This window comes from Mandrillus leucophaeus, unplaced genomic scaffold (genome assembly GCF_000951045.1).
Source record: "Mandrillus leucophaeus isolate KB7577 unplaced genomic scaffold, Mleu.le_1.0 Scaffold413, whole genome shotgun sequence".
Taxonomy (NCBI): domain Eukaryota; kingdom Metazoa; phylum Chordata; class Mammalia; order Primates; family Cercopithecidae; genus Mandrillus; species Mandrillus leucophaeus.
Window position 1 is genome coordinate 524,879 of NW_012104399.1, and position 20,441 is coordinate 545,319.

General features: G+C 37.6%; 1 protein-coding gene across 3 annotated transcripts in view; it reads right to left on the minus strand.

The window, feature by feature from the left end:
- The window catches only part of SASS6 (spindle assembly 6 homolog (C. elegans)), a 49,165-nt gene that overhangs the window by 3,690 nt on the left and 25,034 nt on the right, over positions 1 to 20,441 (minus strand). For all 3 annotated transcript variants that reach the window (XM_011992525.1, XM_011992526.1, XM_011992524.1), the window contains 2 exons: positions 17,998 to 18,126; positions 466 to 563 (listed from right to left, as the gene is read on the minus strand). In XM_011992525.1, coding sequence (XP_011847915.1) covers positions 466 to 563; positions 17,998 to 18,126 — 227 coding nt within the window. The remainder of the gene's footprint in view (positions 1 to 465; positions 564 to 17,997; positions 18,127 to 20,441) is intronic.

The following is a 20,441-nucleotide window of genomic DNA, read 5'->3' on the forward strand; positions in this document are numbered from 1 at the left end:
TCTCTGCATATTTCTAGCATATTAACTAGCTGGTATTTTAGATTAGATTATACTGAAAGCAATAAATCAGAAAAATGGAGAGCTTCCAGGGGCAGACATAGCCATATAAGAAAACAAAAACAGCTGACCATGAGGAATTTTTAAAAATTTCTGTGAATATATCTGAGAATATCTGAAAGACCAGTCTTCAGTTATGTAGGAAAATCTCTTTCAACAAACAAAATTTTACTATCCAAGCATATCCCACATTAAAAAAAATGAGTAGACTGTTGGAGGAGGAAACAGAAAAAATAGGAGAAATCTCTTTTTTATAGCTAAGAGTGATTCAACTTAAATTCCACTGATCAGTAACTTGCAATGTCTCAGGTAGACAGGTGGGTATCACAGCTCTCAAGCACTGAGAAAAATTCTTTAAGATGGCCTTCAAAATTGCAAACATTAAAGTTTATGTCATTAAGTACTTACTTTTCCTTATCAGTTGAGCAAGGCATACTAATAGTTGCTCCTGACTGAACGTCTCCTAGTGATGCATTTGGTTTTGTAAACTGCAAATTAAACTGAACCTGTGAGAAGGAAAAACATCTCATGTAACTGAGTTATATAGAATTAGACAGTTTTGGGCAGAGGAGGGGTTTGAAACAGAGCCTTGCTCTGTTGCTTAGGCAGAAGTAGAGTGGCACAATCATGGCTCACTGCAGTCCCAATCTCCTGGGCTCAAGTGATCCTCCCACCTCAGCCTTACTTAGCTGAGACTACAGGTACACGCCACAAAGTCTGGCTAATTTTTTATTTCTTGTAGAGATGGGGTTTCACTATGCTGCCCAGGCGAGTCTCAAACTCCTTGTCTCAGCCTCCCCAAATCATGGGATTACAGGGATGAGCCACCATTCCCAGGGTGAATGAGACAGTTCTATATTGAGATGGGTGGTTGAATTTGTTTTCTGATAAATCTATACATAAAAATGCAGGCTTTGGCTAAGTGTGGTGGCTCATGCCTGTAATTCCAGCACTTTGGGTGGGTCACTTGAGTTCAGGAGTTCGAGACTAGCCTGGGCAACACAGACTCCATATCTACTAAATAAATAAGCCAGGGGTGATGGCACGCATCTGTGGTCCCAGCTACTCTGGAAGCTGAAATGAGAGGACTGCTCGAGCCCAGGAGGTTGAGGGTGCAGTGAGCCAAAAACATGTCACTGCACTCCAACCTGGAGACAGAATGAGATCGTGTCTCAAAAAAAAAAAAAAAAACCCCAAAACAAACAAAAAACCCCAAACAAACAGTTTTCACCTATATTTTATAACACAAGCACATGCTATTTGAAAAGAGTTAATAAAAGGAAGCCTAATTCTTTTTTCTTTTCTTTTTTTGAGACAGGATTTCATTCTCTTGCCCAGGCTAATTTTTGTATTTTTCTGTAGAGATGGGATTTCACCATGTTACCCAAGCTGGTCTCGAACTCCTGGGCTCAAGGGATCCTCCCAGCTTGGCCTCCCAAAATGCTGGGACTACAGGCTCACATGAGCCACCTGCCCAGCCGAGAAGCCTACTTCTCTTTACGTAAAAAAATAAATACCTGTCATACAAGCAAAATGAATTACAAAATGATTTTTACCAATTATTTTCAAACAAGAATATGAACATTAATACATTAAAATAAATGTTAGTGTTAAAAGTAACCAAGGATCACAATAATGCATTTACCTCACACATTCTGAAAATTCTTCCCCTTTCAAGACTTTCAAAGCCTATTTATTTAAAGATTCTAAATGAGGGCTTGGAATCTGAATTTTAAAGTCGTCAAAAGTAATCAAGTATCTATGCAAAAATCCAAAATAAAGTAACGCATATAAGATGTAGTTTATTTAAAGTAATAATGTACTAAGGAATTCCTGTTATATCAGAAAGGTATAAATCTACAGGAAATCTATAAATATAAATTAATAGATCAAAGAAAAAATTCATGACTACTCTGATACAAAAAGAAAAGACATAAGAAAGTACACATCAGTTTTTGGTAAAACTCAAAATAGGAATAGATGGATACTAAACATGATAAAATTATAAAGATATATGCTACTTCACTTGGCTGTCAAGGTTGAATACCATCAAGATACCAGTTCTCCCTACATTAATCTACCCGTAACAGCATTACACACAAATAGGATATTTTTAATCAAGAGAGCTGATTCTAATATTCTTTATTTTTAAAAAACATGCAATAAGAGGGAGGCAAATTAAGATACCAGTACTAATACTAATATAGCTTCTAGCCACCAATCATAAACAATTAGGAAACTGAGCAAAATAAATGAAGAGAATATTCACAGATACAAGACCACAGACAAGATGTGATCCCTACAACTGACTCAAACTTTCTAACTGGCAACCCCTTCTTGACAGCAGATGCAGAAGGAGAACATAATTGCTAAATTGAGGACATTAAGTTAGAGTTTAGGGAGATTGGACCGCTGGAGGTTGTAGGGCTGGATTCTGATGAGAAGGCAGCTATACAAAGAACAATCTCCAGATACCTGCCTGTCAATATCCTTTAGTCTTTACTGTTCTAGGCGTATGCATAGGGTAAAACTCATCGAGGCTGGATAAATAAACGAGCATTTTTTTTTTTTCTGAGACGGAGTCTCGCTCTGTAGCCAGGGTGGAGTACAGTGGTGCAATCTCGGCTCACTGCAACCTCGGCCTCCCTGGTTCAAGAGATTCTCCTGCCTCAGCCTCTTGAGTAGCTGGTGGGACTACAGGCGTGCGCCACCATACCCAGCTAATTTTTGTATTTTTAGTAGAGATGGGGTTTCCCCATGTTGTCAGTATGGTCTCGATCTCGACCTTGTGATCTGCTCGCCTCAGTCTCCCAAAGTGCTGGGATTACAGGCTTGAGCCACTGCATCCATCAATAAAGGAGCATTTCAAGCTTTGAAATACAGCTGAACTAACCCTCAAGTAGAAGTTACTTTAGATGCATGCTATTAATGCTAAAGAAAAAAACCAAAAACGCTCAAAGGAATCAAAGTGATCCACAAGTAACTTACATGCCTGCCACTCTTGAGCAGGCACAGTGGCTCACACCTGAAATTGTAGTGCTTTGGGAGGCCAAAGTGGGAGGATCACTTGAGGCCAGGAGTTCAAGACCAGCCTCAGCAACATAATGAGACTCCATCACTACAAAAAATTTTTTAAATTAGGTAGGTATGGGAGTGCGCACCTGTAGTCCCAGATACATGGGAAGCTGAGTTAGGAGGATCACTTAAGCCCTGGAGTTTGGTTTTACAGTGAGTTATGATCACATCACTGCACTCCATACTGGGCAACAGAGCAAGACTCTGTCTCAAAAAAAAACAGCCTGCCATACTTTAAAGAAATATAAAATCCAGACAATCAACAATGTAACACTCACAATGTTCCACTTATCAAAAATTACAAAGATCACAATAAGATGTCATACTCAGAAGAAAAATTAGCCAACAGAAACAGATTCAGAAATGGCAGAAATTATAGACCAGGGACACAAATGTAATTGTATAAGAACTTAATGGAAATAAAAAGTATGAGAAAAGTGAAGATATAAAAAAGAGTGCAATGAAAATTCTAGACACAAAATAGTCATTATATAAAATGAAAATTTCTCACTGGATAGATTAACAGCAAATTATATACTGCAGAAGAAAAGAAAAGACTAATAAACTTTAAGATACAGCATCAGAATCTACATAAAATGAAACAAATAATGAAATAAACTAAGTCTCCCTGGGACAATATCATGTAATTAACCATGTGTAACTGGAGTACCAAGGAGGAACACCAAAAAAGAGAACAAAACAGAAAAAGAAATGTGAATAATGACTAGAATTTCCTAAACTGATAAAAACTACAAACCCACCTATTTAAGAACTTCATGAAAACCCATTAGACATGATACACAAACTCCACACCAAAGCATAATTAACTTGTTGAAAATTAATGATAAAGAGAAAATTTAAAAGCACCCAGAGAAAAAGGTCACTTCATATAAAGGAAACATTATAAACATGACTACTGACATCTTGCCAGAAAGTATTCAATCCAGGCAACAATGGAATAACATCTTCAAAATAAAGACAGGAAAAAAACTTGTCAACCTAAAGTTCTATATTCAGAGAAAATGAAGTCAAAATAGCAACATTATGAGACAAAAGAAGAATTAATTCCCCACAGACCTGCATTGTAAGAAGCCTTAAAAATCTGTACTATAAGAGATCTTAGTTATTGAGGAGAAAGGAAAATACCAGATGAAAATTTAGATCTACATAAAGGAAAAAAGAGTGTAAATAGTAATGTATGGGTTAACCAAGGAGACTTTTCCTCATTGTTTAATGTCTTTTAAATATACTTGATTGTTTAAAGAAAAAAAAAGTAGAGCTTATAACAAAGATAGAAGTAAAATTTTAACAACAGTAGCAAAAAGATAGGAAGAAATGGGAGTATATTATTGTAACAGTCTTATTTTACATGGGAAGTAGTAAAATATTTGAAGGTAGATGATGAAATTGTATATTGTAAACCAGAGTAAACACAAAGAAAATAAACAAAAGCCAAGAGTAAATATAAAATGAAAAACGAAATAAAATGCACAAAACTAACTGGAAAGAAGGCAGGAAAAAAGCAGAAAAGGGAGACAAGAAACAGGACATATAGAAAACAAATCATAATATGGAAAAACTTATGCATTACATTTTAAATTGTTTAAGAATGTCAGAACGGATAAAAATGAGTCAATTATAAATATCTAAAAGAAATCACATTTAAAGACACAGGCTGGAAAATTAAAAAAATAGAAAATGATACTTCATGTAAATACTAGGCATAAGAGAGCCAGAATACAATATTAATATCAAGGTAGATTCATTTTCTGCCGAGATATGAAAAAAGAAACTCCTAAGGATCAAAGAGTGAGGAAAATCCCTTTCTTTTCATTTTTCCCTATGTTCTTTCCTGCTCCAACCCCCAGGCTACTATATGGAAGCAGAAGTGCCAGAGTGGCAACAGTGGCAAGGTGGTAACTAAAACTTTGAAGGAGGGGAATCATTTTCCTACCAAAGGCACTGTGGTCTCATTAACAGGGGAAATATCCTCACTACTTTTCTCCTCTCTTTGTCCTGTTGCTGCTTGATAACAGATGCAGATACAATTACAGGAACTGCATAGCAGGGAAGGGGCCTGTATTTTCTAGCCAGAAAACCAGGAAGGGGGACCCTAAGGACATGGATAATTCTGAGGAAATCATGGAGAGAAAACTCAAGGGAGAAATCCTATAAGGTGGTATATAAACTCTTAGGCTCGCTTATGAGCTGTACAAATCTGACCCTGATCAGCATACCAAAGGCTTTGGGAACTGACTATGGAGTTAACTACTGCCAAGGTCACAGAATAGCACATTTGAGACAGATCCAAACAGCATGACACGACAAAGTCTTTAAAACTTGAACTGACAGCCAGGCATGGTGGCTCACACATGTAATCCCAGCATTTTGGGAGGCTGAGGTGGGCGGATCACATGAGGCCAGGAGTTTGAGACCAGCCTGACCAACATGGCGAAACCCCATCTCTACTAAAAATACAAAAATTAGCTGGGCCTGCTGGTGCACATCTGTAATCCCAGCTACTTGGAAGGCTGAGGCACAAGAATTGCTTGAACCCAAAATTGCAGTGAGTCGAGATTGCGCCACTATCCTCCAGCCTGGATGACACAGTGAAACTCTGTCTTTAAAAAAAAATTGAACTGAAGAATCACAACCTAAAGAAGGCTAATCAGAACTTGAACCTAACAAGACTGTTTGCTTAAAAAAAAAAAAAAAAAAAAACACACACACACACACATTCTCCTTAGGATTTAAATAAGATCTGGGATCTCGTAATATTCTAATGTCCAGGATACAATCCAAAAGCACTCAATAGAGAACTAGGGAAATGTAAGCAACTCATAAGGGAAAAGATAAACCATGAAGTGAACCCCAAGATGACACAATTACTGGAATTATCAGGAAACCACTTCAAATCACCCATTATAACCGTGCTCTAATAACACTGCTCAAATGTTCAAATGAATGTAAAAAAGTCTCAGCAAAAAAAAAAAAAAAAGAAAATGAAATGGAAATTTTAGAACAGAAATAATCGCTGAATGGGCTTGATAGTAGAATGGACAGAGAAAAGAGTAAACTTGAAGGCGGATCAACAGAAATAATCAAATCTGAAAAACAGAAAAAATAAGAATGGAAGAACAGAAAGTTGTGGACCCTTAGGAAAATAAAGATTTACATTCATGTCTTTTGAGTCCTAAAAGAAAGAAGAATGTTCTGCAGAAAAAAATATTTGACTACATGGGAGGCTGAGGTGGGAAGACTGCTTGATCCTGGGAGGTCAAGGCTGCCACGAGTTCTGTTCATGCCACTGCACTCCAGCCTGAGCTACAAAGCAAGACCCTGTCTCAAAAAAAAAAAAAAAAAAAAAGAAAGAAGAAATAATGGCTGAATATGTCAAAAATTTGGGAAAAGATTTACCAAGCTTAGTAAACCCCCAAAAGGATAAAGTCAAATGAGTTCGAAATCCATGCCCAGACATATCATTGTTAAACTGCGAAAAACTAAAAAAATAAATAAATCTTAAAAGCAGGCAGAGAAAATGATGCACTAGTTATAGGAGAACAATTCAAATTTACTGCTAATTTCTCACTGGAAATCATGAAATCCTAAAAGAAGCAGAACAACAGTTTTAAAGTGCTTAAGGAAAAGGATTATGAATACAGAATGTTATATCCAGAGAAAATATCATTCAGGAAAGAAGGTAAAAGAAAGGCATTCCCAGGGGAAGAAAAAGAATTGACAGAAGACTTCCTCTAATAGAAATGCTAATGAATGTTCTATCATTCAGGGAAATTATACTGTAGAAGAACTTAGAATACCAGGAATGAAGGAAAAGAATAACAAGAACAACAGAAATGGTAAACACTGAGTAATATAATGAACTAGTCTTCTCCACTCCAGAGTTTGTTTGCTTTTTGTTTTCTTGGTTTTTTTGTTTTTATTATACTTTAAGTTCTAGGGTACATGTGCACAATGTGCAGGTTTGTTATACATGTATACATGTGACATGTTGGTGTGCTGCACCCATTAACTCGTCATTTACATTAGGTATATCTCCTAATGCTATCCCTCCCCCTCCCCTCTCCCCACAATAGGCCCCGGTGTTGATGTTCCCCTTCCTGTGTCCAAGTGATCTCATTGTTCAATTTCCACCTATGAGTGAGAACATGCGGTGTTTGGTTTTCTGTTCTTGGAGACAGTTTGCTGAGAATGATGGTTTCCAGTGGCATCCACGTCCCTACAAAGGACACAAACTCATCCTTTTTTATGGCTGCATAGTATTCCATGGTGTGTATGTGCCACATTTTCTTAATCCAGTCTGTCACTGATGGACATTTGGGTTGATTCCAAGTCTTTGCTATTGTGTATAGTGCTGCAATAAACATACGTGTGCATGTGTCTTTAAAGGAGCGTGATTTATAATCCTTTGGGTATATACCCAGTAATGGGATGGCTGGGTCAAATGGTATTTCTAGTTCTAGATCCTTGAGGAATCACCACACTGTTTCCCATAATGATTGAGACGGAGTCTCGCTGTGTCGCCCAGACTAGAGTGCAGAGTCACAATCTCGGCTCACTGCAACCTCCACCTCCCGGGTTCAAGTGATTCGCCTGCCTTAGCCTTCCGAGTAGCCGAGACTACAGGCGCCCACCACCACGCCCAGCTAACTTTTTGTATTTTTAGTAGAGACGGGGTTTCACTGTGTTAACCAAGGTGGTCTCAATCTCCTGATCTTGTGATCTGCCTGCCTCGGCCTCCCAATGTGCTGGGATTGTAGGTGTAAGGGACCACACCCAGGCCACTCCAGAGTTTTAAATATGTATAATGGATGATAGCAAAAATTTTAGATTGTCTGATAATGTTTCCAATGTATGTAAATACAATACTTATGAAATATGAAAACATAAGGGGGGAAAAGGCAAAGGGACTGTATGGTGGCAAGGTATGTATATTCTACTTTAAGTGATAAGATATTAATTCTACACACTATGAAAAATAAGTATATTATAAATGCCTGGAGCAACCACTAAAATAAAAATCATACAAAGAGATATATTTAAAGAACACTATCCCAACAAAAACAGAACACTATTTTTTTTTTTGTGAGACCTCTCACTCTGTTGCCCATGACAGAGCAGAGTGGTGCAAACATGGCTTAGTGCCACCTTCACCTCCTGGGCTCAAGTGATCCTCCCACCTCCGCCTCCCCAGTAGCTGGGACCACAGGTGTATCTGACCACACCTGGCCAAAATAATATTTTCTAATTTCCCTCAAATCTTCCATATATCTTTCTGTTATAGATTTCTAGTTTAATTCCAGACTGGTTTAGAACTAAGGACATAGTCTATCTTGGATAGTGTTCCATATGTACTTGAAAAGAATAGGGCTGGGTGTGGTGGCTCATGCCTGTAATCCCCACACTCTGGTAGGCCAAGGCAGGCAGATCACTTGAGCCCAGGAGTTTGAGATCAGCATGGGAAACATGGCAAAACTCTGTCTCTCCAAAAAAACCCACAAAAATTAGCCAGGTGTGGCGGTGTGCACCTGTAGTCCCAACTACTCAGGAGGCTGAGGTGGGAGAATCACATAAGCCCAGGAGGTTGAGGCTGTAGGGAGCTGCGATCATGCTACTGCATCCCAGTCTGGGGGACACAGTGAGACCGTCTCAAAAAAAAAGAAAAGAAAAAGAAAAAAAATATTTTGAACTTAATGAAAATGAAAATACACATACCAAAATTTGTGAAATGCAGTTAAAGCAAGACTGAATAACACGTATAGCATTAAATGTTTAGATTAACATAAAACTCTTAGAACATAATCTTCTACCTTAAGAAAGTGAGAAAAGGAGCCAAACAAACTCAAAGCAGTTAGAAGGGAAAAAATATTAAAGTGGAGAAATCAGTAAATTGAAAAACCAATGAAACCGTAAGTCAGTTCCCTGAAAAGATCCATGAAACTGGTAACCTCTTACCAAACTGATTTTTCAAAGAGACAAGGCAAAAATCACCATTATAAGTAACGAAAGAGAGGATGTTACAACAGAGTCTATAGACATTAAAAAGATAATGGAATACTACAAACAACTCTTCACACATAGCTTAAAATTTAGATTAACTGATTTAATCCTGTGAAGTCACAAACTATCGAAACTGGCCCAAGAAGAAATAAATAACCCAAATATTCTATAGCTATTGAAAAAAATTAATTCACAGCTGAAAAAAAACTCCGGCAAAAAAATTTCCAGACCCAGATGATTTCACTGGAAAATTCTACCAAACATTTAAAGAAAATATAAAGCAACTCTATATAATATATGCCAGAAAATAAAAGAGAAAAGATACTTTCCTGCTCATTTTATGAGGCCAGTATTGTCCTGATTTAAATTTTTTAAAGACAGTACATGAAAAGTAAACTACAGGCCAATATCCTTTATGAACATGGACACAAAATCAAACTATCAGAAAATTAACTCCAAACTGGGTGTGGGGGCTCATGCCTGTAATCCCAGCACTTTGGGAGGCCGAGGCGGGCATATCACTCACCTCTGACCTTGAGGTCAGAAGTTCAAGACCAGCCTGGCCAACATGGCGAAACCCTGTCTCTATTAAAAATACAAAAATTAGCTGGTGCAGTGCCAGTCGCCTGTAGTCCCAGCTACTCGGGAGGCTGAGGCAGGAGAATTGCTGGAACCCAGGAGGCGGAGGTTGCAGGGAGCCGAGATCACGCCACTGCATTCCAGCCAGGGCGACAGAGAGAGACTCTGTCTCCATAAAAAAAAAAAAAAAAACAGAAAAAAAAAAAAGAATATTAACTCCAGCAATACATAAAAAGAATACACCATGACCAGGTGAAGTTTATCCCAAGAATGAAAGACTAATATAATCTTAAACAATCAATACAATCTGTTAACTGATAAAAGATAAGCCACATAACCATATCAATTGAAAAAGCATTTGACAAAATTTAACATCCATTCATGATAAAAGCTCTTAGCAAACTAGGAACAGAACTTCCTTATTTTGAAAAATGGCCATCTAGCAAAAATCTACAGCTAATATGCTTATGATGAAAGACTGAATGCTCTGCCCTGAAGCTCAGGAACAAGGCCAGAATGTCTGCTCTCACATTTATTTAAACTGCACTATAGGCTGGGCGCAGTGGCCTACACCTGTAATCCCAGCACTTTTTTGGAGGCCGTGGCAGGTGGATCACTTGAGTTCAGGAGCTCAAGACCAGCCTGGGCAACATAGCAAAACCCTGTCTCTAACAAAATTACAAAAAATTAGCTGGGTACGGTGGCATGCGCCTGTGGTCCCAGCTACTAGGGAGGCTGAGGTAGGATGATCACCTGAGCCGGGGAGGCAGAAGTTGAAGTGAGCCAAGAGTGCAACACTGCACTCCAGGCTAGGTGACACTAAGACTCTGTTGCAAAAATAAATAAATAAAAATAAATTGTACTATCGGTTCCAGCCATTACAATAAGGCAAGAAAAATAAATAAAAAGCAACCACATTGGAAAGAAAGAAGTAAAACTGTCATTATTTTCAGATAACATAACTGTCTATGTGGAAAATCCTACAGAATTTACCAAAAACCACTAATGAGTGTAATAAATGAGTTTAGTAAGGTTTCAAGATACAAGATCAACATACAAAAATGACATTTCTACACATCAATATTCTGAAAAATAAATAAAATAATTATACCCACAATACATTTAGAAGAATAAAACACATAAGAATAAATTCAACAGAAGAAATTCAAGACTTATACACTGAAAACTACAAAACATTACTGAGAGGAAGTGAAGATCTAAATAAATGGAAAGACTCTTATTATTCATGGATTGGAAGACAAAAGACTGTCAAAACAGCATTTCTTTGAAAACCGACCTATAAATTCCTTGTACAACTATCAAAATCCAAACAAACCATTTTGCAGAAATTGACAAGGTGACCAAACATTTTTGTGAAAATGAAAAAGATCTAAAACAATTTTGAAAAGGAAGAAGAGAGTCTGGAGATTTTCAACACTTTTAATATAAAGTCATAGTAATTAAGATGCTGTGATATTGGCACAGGATAGGTATAAAGATCAACGAAACAGAATTGAGAATCCCGAAATAAATCCTTACATGGTCAATTGATTTTTAACAAAGGTGCTTAGACAATTCAACAGAGAAAAAGACTTTTCATAAATGGTACTAAGAACTGCATATCCACAGCGGGGAGGAAAAATAAACTTAGATCCTTACTTCAAGCCATGCACACAAATTTTTTCAAAATGGATCACAGATCTAAATGTAACAGCTAAAACTATAAAACTTGTAGAAAAAAACAAAGGAGATAATGTTTTCAAACTGTGGTTGGACAGAGTTCTTATATACAACTCCAAAAGCAAGATCCACAAAAGAAAAAAGTTTGATAAACTGCACTCCATCAAATATTAAAAACTTTTGTGTTTCAAAAGACACATTAAGAAAATGAAAAGGGAAGCCACTGGGAGAAAATATTTGCTAATCATATACTTAATAAAAGACTTGTATCCAGAATATACAAAGAACTCTTACAATTCAATAAAAAGACAACCTTGTTTAGCAATGGTCAAAAGATTCAAATAGATATATCACCAAAGTAAATATATTGATGTTAAATAAGCACATGAATAGAGATACTCAACTTCATTAGGTTTTAGGAAAATGCAAACTAAAATCACAATGAGGGGCCAGGTGTGGTGGCTGATGCCTGTAATCCCAGCACTTTGGGAGGCCAAGGTGGGGGATCACTTGAGGTCAGGAGTTCAAAACCAGCCTGGCCAACATGGTGAAACTCTGTCTCTACTAAAAAATACAAAAATTAGCTGGACGTGGGGGCGTGCACCTGTAACCCCAGCTACCAGGGAGGCTGAGGCACAAGAATCGCTTGAACCCTGAAGGTGGAGGTTACAGTGAGCTGAGATTGCACCACTGCACTCCAGCCTGGGCAACAGTGCAAGACTCTGTCTCAAAAAAAAAATAAATAAATAAAATCACAATGAGGTACTTCTATGCATGTATTAGAATGGCTAAAATTAAACAACTGACTATACCAACTGTTGGAAGGATGCAGAACAACCTGAACTCTCAGACTGCTGGTGGTAAATGGTAAAACCACTTTGGAAACATTTGGTAGTTTCTTAAAAATCAAACATATGCCACCAGTCACTCCATTCCTAGGTACTCACCCACAATAAATACAAAGACTTGCACACATATGTTCACAGCAGCTTAATCTGTAATATCCAAAAACTTAAAACAACTCAAAAGTCCATCAACTGATGAATGAACAAATTCTGGCATATCAATGCAATGAAGTACTACTGAGCAATTAAAAGAAAAGAACTACTGATACACATTACAGCCTGGATGAACATCAAACACGGTATACTGAGTGAAAAGGAAGGACACGGCCAGGCACGGTGGCTCACGCCTATAATTCCAGCACTTTGGGAGGTTGAGGTAGGCAGATAACTTGAGCCCAGGAATTCGAAACCAGCCTGAGCAACATGGCGAAACTCCACCTCCACAAAAAATGCAAAAAATGGTACCTGGGCATGGTAGCACACACCTGTAGTCCCAGCTACTCAGGAGGCTGAGATAGGAGGATCACCTAAGTGCAGGGAGGTCGAGGCTGCAAAGAGCCATGATTGTGCCACTGCACTCCATCCTGGATGACAGAATGAGATCTTATCTCAAAAAAAAAAGAAATTTTAAAAAAACTACATGTTGTATGATTCTACTCATATGAAATACAGAAAATCTAATTTTATAGTGACAGTTGATCAGTAGTTGCCTAGGGCGAGGAGGAAGAGTAGGGATAAACTGCAAACAGGCACTAGGGTACTTTTAGGGTAATGTAAATGTTCTACTATTGAACTATGGTATAGTTTCACAACTCTATAAGCTGACTAAAATTACGGAACTAATCTTCAAGTGGAAGGATTTCATGGTATGTAAATTCTACCTTAACAACCTTTAAATTTTTAAAAAGGAAGTATAATGAAGAATAAAAACAAACCCAAAACAACAAAACAGCACATTAAAAACAATAGCAAACTAGCGTCCAGAATATGTAAAGAACACTTATAAAACCATTTTGTAAATGTTAAACCTCCCAAACAAAAAAACAGATAAAAGAAAGAGCCAGGCATAATGATGCGTGCCTGTAGTCCCAGCTACTCAGGAGGCTGAGCCAGGAGGATCAGGTGAGCCCAGCAGTTCGAAGCCAGCCTGGGCAACACAGGGAGACTTCCATCACTAAAACAAACAAATGAAAAACAAAAAATGAATAAACAGGAGTTTTACAGAATAGGAAACATAACCTATAAATATATAAAAAGATGTTTCTCACTTTAATCAAGAAAATGTTAATTAACATCACAATAAGATACTATTTTAGTCACCAGATATGCAAAAATGCCTTTGACACAGTTACTTCTAACAATGTATCCTATAAATCTATTCGTACCAGGCCACCAAGATGTATGTACAAAAATATTTTCTGGAGCACTGCATGAGCAGCTGGATTGAAAAAAACCTAATCATTCATAAACAGAGTATTAGTTAATTATAGTACATTCATATACTGGAATACTATGAAGTCATTAAAAAGAAACAAAAACTTACATTCTGATACACTGCAGTTACCTATTCCATAATGCCATAAATGAAAAAAGCAAGGCCCAGAACAATTGGCAAGTACTATTTATGTTTATATATAAAAACACTCATACATTTGAATATATATACTTATACATGCACATACATATGGTCTTATATACGCTTTGAATATTTCTGGAATATATCACAAGAAATTCCTAACAGTATTTTTCTCTGAGAAGAAGACTGGGGATCACAGTAGGCACTTTTAGATAGTACATCCTCTTGTACCTTTGGAAGCTTCCCATACTTACACATTACTTTTAAAAACACTTAATACCAAATAAATGAAAAATTAATTTAAACCTCTAGGTGAATTAGATAGTTCATCAAACTGAATAATGCTATCCGTAGACAAAATCTGTCTCTGAATACCCACTGTGGGCCAAACACTATCAAGACAAAGAAAGTGAGGCAACAGGGACTTGGGCAGCCTCCAGTCACACACAAATGTTAGAGATCTGTACCGGATGACACTGAGAGAGAACAAGCATTTCAGCACCTACAATTATAGAACGTCAGGAGGATAAGACATTCCTTCAGAGAAAATAAAAAGGTAAAGGTTCCTGTAGAAACTCAAACACTAGAGAATAAAGCCAAAAGAGACCTTAGAGTAATTCCGAGTAATTTGTCAACAGGTCCACATTGGCCAACTGACAAGTTCATCACTGAGAATCAAGAGATGCCTAGGACCCAGGGAGCCCAGGACCAGCCATCAGCCACCACCAGTGGATGCTGGGAACAACCTTCAGCATCCACTCTGTGCTTGGGATGGGGGTTCCCCAAACCAGCTTAAAATAGTCTCTAGCTCTGCCTGCCCTATGGGAGCTGATAAACTGAGTCACATTTCCATTCTGTAGAAGACTCAGTGAAAAAGGATGGCTGCTTCTCCTTGGGTCAAGGGTTAGAATGAAAAACTGGAGCTCACTCAAAATAATGCTGTGTATTACTGTGTCTCCTCTCCACTCCACTATTACTTTGTAGTTCATGACCATTGTGTATGGCATTTCCAGACTTTGTTTCTTGGTCCTTAACAGTAAACAGAATTGTCTCCCTAAGCCTTTCAACCAGATTAAAAGAAAAAAGATAAATCAATCATCTGGCCCCTTTCTCATTGTGGAAAATCCCTCACATACTTCTAAATCTCCTTGATGAAAGTTTGACCTTGAAGATCAAGAATTTAACCCAAGCTGGGCACAGAGGCTCACGCCTGTAATGCCACCTCTTAGGAGGCCGAGGCCGAGGCGGTGGATCACTTGAGGTCAGGAGTTAGAGATCAGCCTGACCAACATGGTGAAACTCTGTCTCTACTAAAAATACAAAAATTAGCCAGGTGTGGTGGCACACACCTGTAATCTCAGCTACTCAGGAGGCTGAGGCATGAGAATCGCTTGAACCTGGGAGGTGGAGGTTGCAGTGAGCTAAGATCATGCCACTGCACTCCAGCCTTGGTGACAGAGTGAGACTCTGTCACAAAAATAAATGAATAAATGAATGAATGAATAAACAGTTTAGTTTGAAAGACATTACAATTTACTATCTACTGGTGTTTCATCACAAAATGTAAGCACCATAGGGTCAGGGGATTTGTCTTGTTCACTGCTGTCATCTCCTGCAACTAAAACTATGCCTGGACATGGCAGATAGTAGACATTCATTAAATACTTGTTCAATGAATGAATCTTTGGCTATCATTGTATTCAAAAATAAAAGAGAAAAAACAAGTAGTTTTGTGTATCTTGCTTTAAAATTGTCAAGTATTTGTTTATTTGTCAGAACAGCACAATCTTGTTAAATATTCTCACATATTCTTTAAGCATTATTTTGTTTCTTGCCAAATTTCTCATGTTATTTTACATTCCCACAGTTAAACATCTCCTTGAATGTATTCAGTCTTGACAGTAACATTTTAAGGCATCAAGAAGATCACAGGTTCAATGTCAAAAATAAAAGGGTGATTTTTAAAACCTGCAATTCAAAAGTACATGTTTTAATCAACATAGCTGCTAGCACAAAACTACCTAGATCAATGATCACCAAAGTAGGTGGTGTTTGAGCAGGGGAAGACAAAGTAGGCAGTAATTAGGACCATTCATTGAGGTCTGAGAAGAAAATCTTACAACTTTCATTTACATCTATTTTTAGTCTCATTCTTTAATTTCTATTTTTGAATAATTTTATTATTAATAATATAACATTTATGGAGTACTTATCATGAATCAGGTACTATTCTAAGCAAATGCATTAATTCACTTAATAATCCAGTAAGGTAGAGAAAATTATCACTCCATTTTATAAGTGGGAAAACTGAAGTGTAAGAATTGAATACTGTTTGTTTTTCAGTGGCTTGATCAACTTCACATTGACAGAGGCAGGTTTTAAATCCTAACATCAGATTTCGCTCTCTTAACCAATAATTACACGGCATATAATATAGTATTTCAGTAGCATATGCATAAATTCACAAATAAATACACATTAATGTTTTCGAGATGAGAGCGTAAATTGTTCTGTTTATTTTAGGGGTTTTTTCCCCTGTTAGGAATACATAATCAAAAGAATATGGAGATCACTGATACAGGAAACACTGAAAGTCTTGCTCCTGTATTTAAGAACATATTTATTATAATGATTCCTCTGATTCCCCAAGACCTATAAGAATGGTAGTATTATTTTATAAGTCATCCTTAGTCCTACCAAGTAAGCAACTGTCTCTAGTAGCACTTGTCCTCATTTTGGACATTATATATATATTCCTGGAAAGTTGTTTAAAATAAAAAACAACTGTGAATTCACTTACAATTCTAAAGAAAAAAAATGATCCCAAGATGCAACCACACTTGAGTATACTGATACTGATAATTAAACAATAGCATTCCTTTGAACACACATATCTAATTCTCCTTAATAAGCAATGCAAGAAGAGCCAATGATATGCATCTAAGTACCCTTTACATAACAGTATTTCAGGCATAAAAACTCAGGCTTAATTCTCATTTCACTGAGAATTCTCCATAGCTCCTGGCGATAATAAGGCTTTGGCTAAAAAGAGCACATGCCTGAGCAACACAGCCAACTTATTTTTAGAGCAGCCCAGACCTAATCGGATAGAGTTTATAATACCAGTTTCAAAGTCCTCAATTTTATCTTTTATAAAATATTTTTTCATAAATGTTTATTTGTCTCATTATTTAAGAAAAAATAAACCTGGACCTGAAGTTAGCAATGAAAATAAAAGCAGTGACTGATCTGGGTGGATTAAACTATTGTGAAAACAAAATTATAATACATATAAAAACAATATATAAATATAAGATAATAATAACAATTAGGAAAAAGAACTCAAGTAGGTAGAAGAAAGCCTTAACAAATAAATCAAGGGTTGGGGGGACTGCTAGTCATATCTTATCTGAGATAATGTTGTCAGAACTAAATTTTAGAATTTGATTTAAGCCTGCCCTACCAGACCTTTAAATTCTAGCAATGGACTCCAAATCACAGCTAAGACTCCAACAGTATGAAGTCAGAAATCCTGGTCAGGCTTGAGAGCTGTAGGAGATACAAGTAGAAGAATGAATAAAAATGGAAAGGCTGGCCAGGCATGGTGGCTCAGGCCTGCAATCCCAGCACTTTGGGAGGCCAAGGCAGGCGGATCACTTGAGGCCAGGAGTTCGAGACCAGCCTGGCGAACATGGTGAAACCTCACCTCTACTAAAATTGCAAAAAAATTAGCCAGGTGTAGTGGTGCATGCCTGTAATCCCAGCTATTCAGCAGGCTGAGGCACAAGAATCATTGAACCCAGGAGGCAGAGGTTGCAGTGAGCTGAGATTATACCACTGTACTCCAGCCTGGACAACACAGCACGATTCTGCCTCCAAAAAAAAAAAAAAAACCAAAAACAAAACAAAAAGGAGAGGTTGAGTAGAAATAAGTGAGGTTTAAACAGACTGAGTCAAGATTTTATACATTACAGTGACTCAAGAAATATATAGTGCATATATTTCCTGTAGACATAGATACTAGATATTCAGTAATATATTTATCTAATACACTACCTACTACTAAACTGACCAAAGAATAAACGAACTTTTAAAAGATGTGAAATGTTTGTATGCTAATAGGTTGCTATATTTTTTCCCAGAACAAGTATTAGTTAATTTAGCTACCTTTGTTCCTGAACCAGGGTGGCTGGTATTTTTGGCAGATATCGAATGAGGGAAGGTATTCTGGAATGCAAATGCAGAGGAGACAGGATAACCAATCCCACAGGTTGGGTAAGTCAGTCTACCATCAACCTAAAAATAAAAACATAAAGATGATTAAAGATGAGAAATTAATTCTAAATATTATTTGTTCAGCAGGTGGCATTAGCATCTATCATAATAACTAATAATTAAGAGCACTATCTCAGAGGCCAGTCTTGTTTATCACACCACAAAACTCTGCTTTATTATCTACCATGGGGCTACGATAACTTTGAACTACAGGGCTTTTCAAAGCAGCTGTGCAAGCTTGGATAAAACAAACTACTGGACCTACTTTTGTACTAAGTTAAAGCTAAGCTTCTGAACCAACTTGTTTCACTCTAAGTCTCCTAAACAAGCGGGGAATGGGGGAGTCTGGAGATCAATAGGCCAGTCAGAGATAAAATAAAAATAATTTTCTGTCAGACAGCACAAAAACAAAATTAGTGTTCTTAAACGGACTGAGACAATAATTGGTTTTGCCACTAATTTTCAATATACTGGTACCACACAGTAACCAACGTTATGAAAACAAAGTTTATTTTTATATTGAGGCCAGTGGTAACACAAATCTTGAGAAGCATTTGTGCACACCAGCGGATGCATACAAAAAAACACCTTTCACACAGCTATCACTAGTCATTCAAATTTTAAGCCAGTCAAAAATTTTTTTTTAAGTTTGTAATTCAGCCCGAGGCACTTCTTTCTCCAATTTAACAGCAATCTTTCCCCTTCTTTAGACATCCAGTACTCTGACTTACCAGAGTAGATTAGGTTAAAAATTCAATTAGGAATCTGAAGTTTAAACCTTCTGCCAGTGTCCTGCAGCCAAACACCAGGAACCCATGTGTAGATATACAAGCTAGATTTATTGCTCCTTGCAACAAGGGAAACTGCACACCATGAAGAAACATGGGTATCTCCAAAAGTGATACCATGGGTATCTTCTTTTAAAGTTCCCTTAAAAGGGACTTATTTATTGGATTTAGGCACATGTTAGGTGATTTAAGAAAAAGTTTAAGTGGTGCTTTACTGTGGATTGGAAGCTACTGGGAAAAGGGGATAAATGTATGACTGGGTATCTGAATAAATCCTATCTAATAAGGCAAGAGGAATGTATTAAGGTCAAAGCTGTAACTAAAGCAGCAGCAGCCATTCATGTTAGCCAGGATATGAGGCTTATGAACTACATTTGTGATTCAGCAATGTTCATATTTTTGTATTCAGGCATGATTAGGAAACAGTCTTGTTTTTGTATTGACAGAGTCACAGAGTAATCGTGCCTGATGTTAATATTACATGAAATTGTTGTGTTCAATAGAAGAGCCCCAAGGCCTATGTGTGGATGCTAGGCAAGCTCCTAGCAGCACCTAGGCCTAACTATCAGATAGTACCAAACCACCTCTGAATGTAAGAAGCTGCTTTTCTTATTCTCCCTTTTTTCTTTTTCTTTTTTCTTTTTGAGACAGAGTCTCACTCTGTCGCCCAAGGCTGGGGTACAGTGGCACAATCTTGGCTCGCAGCAACCTCTACCTCCTGGGTTCAAGCGGTTCTCCTGACTCAGTCTCCCAAGTAGCTGGGATTATAGGCATGCACTGCTGCACCCAGCTGAATTTTGTATTTTTAGTAGAGAGAGGGTTTCATCACGTTGCCCAGGCTGGTCTTGAACTCCTGACCTCAGGTGATTCACACACCTCAGCCTCCCACCCAAAGTGCTGGGATTTCAGGCATGAGCCATCGTGCCCAGTCTTTTTTCTCAGGGGGGCGGGAAAAAAAAGCACGGCTGGGAACAGTGGCTCACACCTGTAATCCCAGCACTTTGAGAAGCTGAAATGGGAGGATTGCCTGAGCCCAGGAGGTCAAGGCTGCCATTAGCCATGATCCCACCACTGCACTCCAGCCTAGGCAACAGAGCGAGGCCTTGTCTCAAAAAAGAAAAAAATCTGGTAATGGGAACTAGAAAGCTTATATCTCATAACCAGTTTCTTGTAGAATCTAAAGGTGACAAGCCTGCTAACAGGACTTTTTTCTTTTTTACTTTCTTTTCTTTTTCTGATAGAATTCAGTTTATGCTTAAGCCTAAACCCTGAATTCTCTCTTCTCGAAGTCTCCTAAATGTTTTACATTGTGTGTTCTCAAGTTTTTCAGTATATTTGGTATTGCTTTAGTTAGCACTGAAAGATTGCAATATCTAGTCAAGACTTATAAAGAAGTGTCCTCTTGAAACTTGGCCTCTTTGTTCAGAGCAAGTGTGCCTTTGCTCCACCTCCAGGGGCAACTTAATTTCAGTGCTAATAATTGTAGGACTCCACTTTGTATTGGTACCAGCACCTTAAATCATGGAAACTTCCTAACAATCTGGAAAT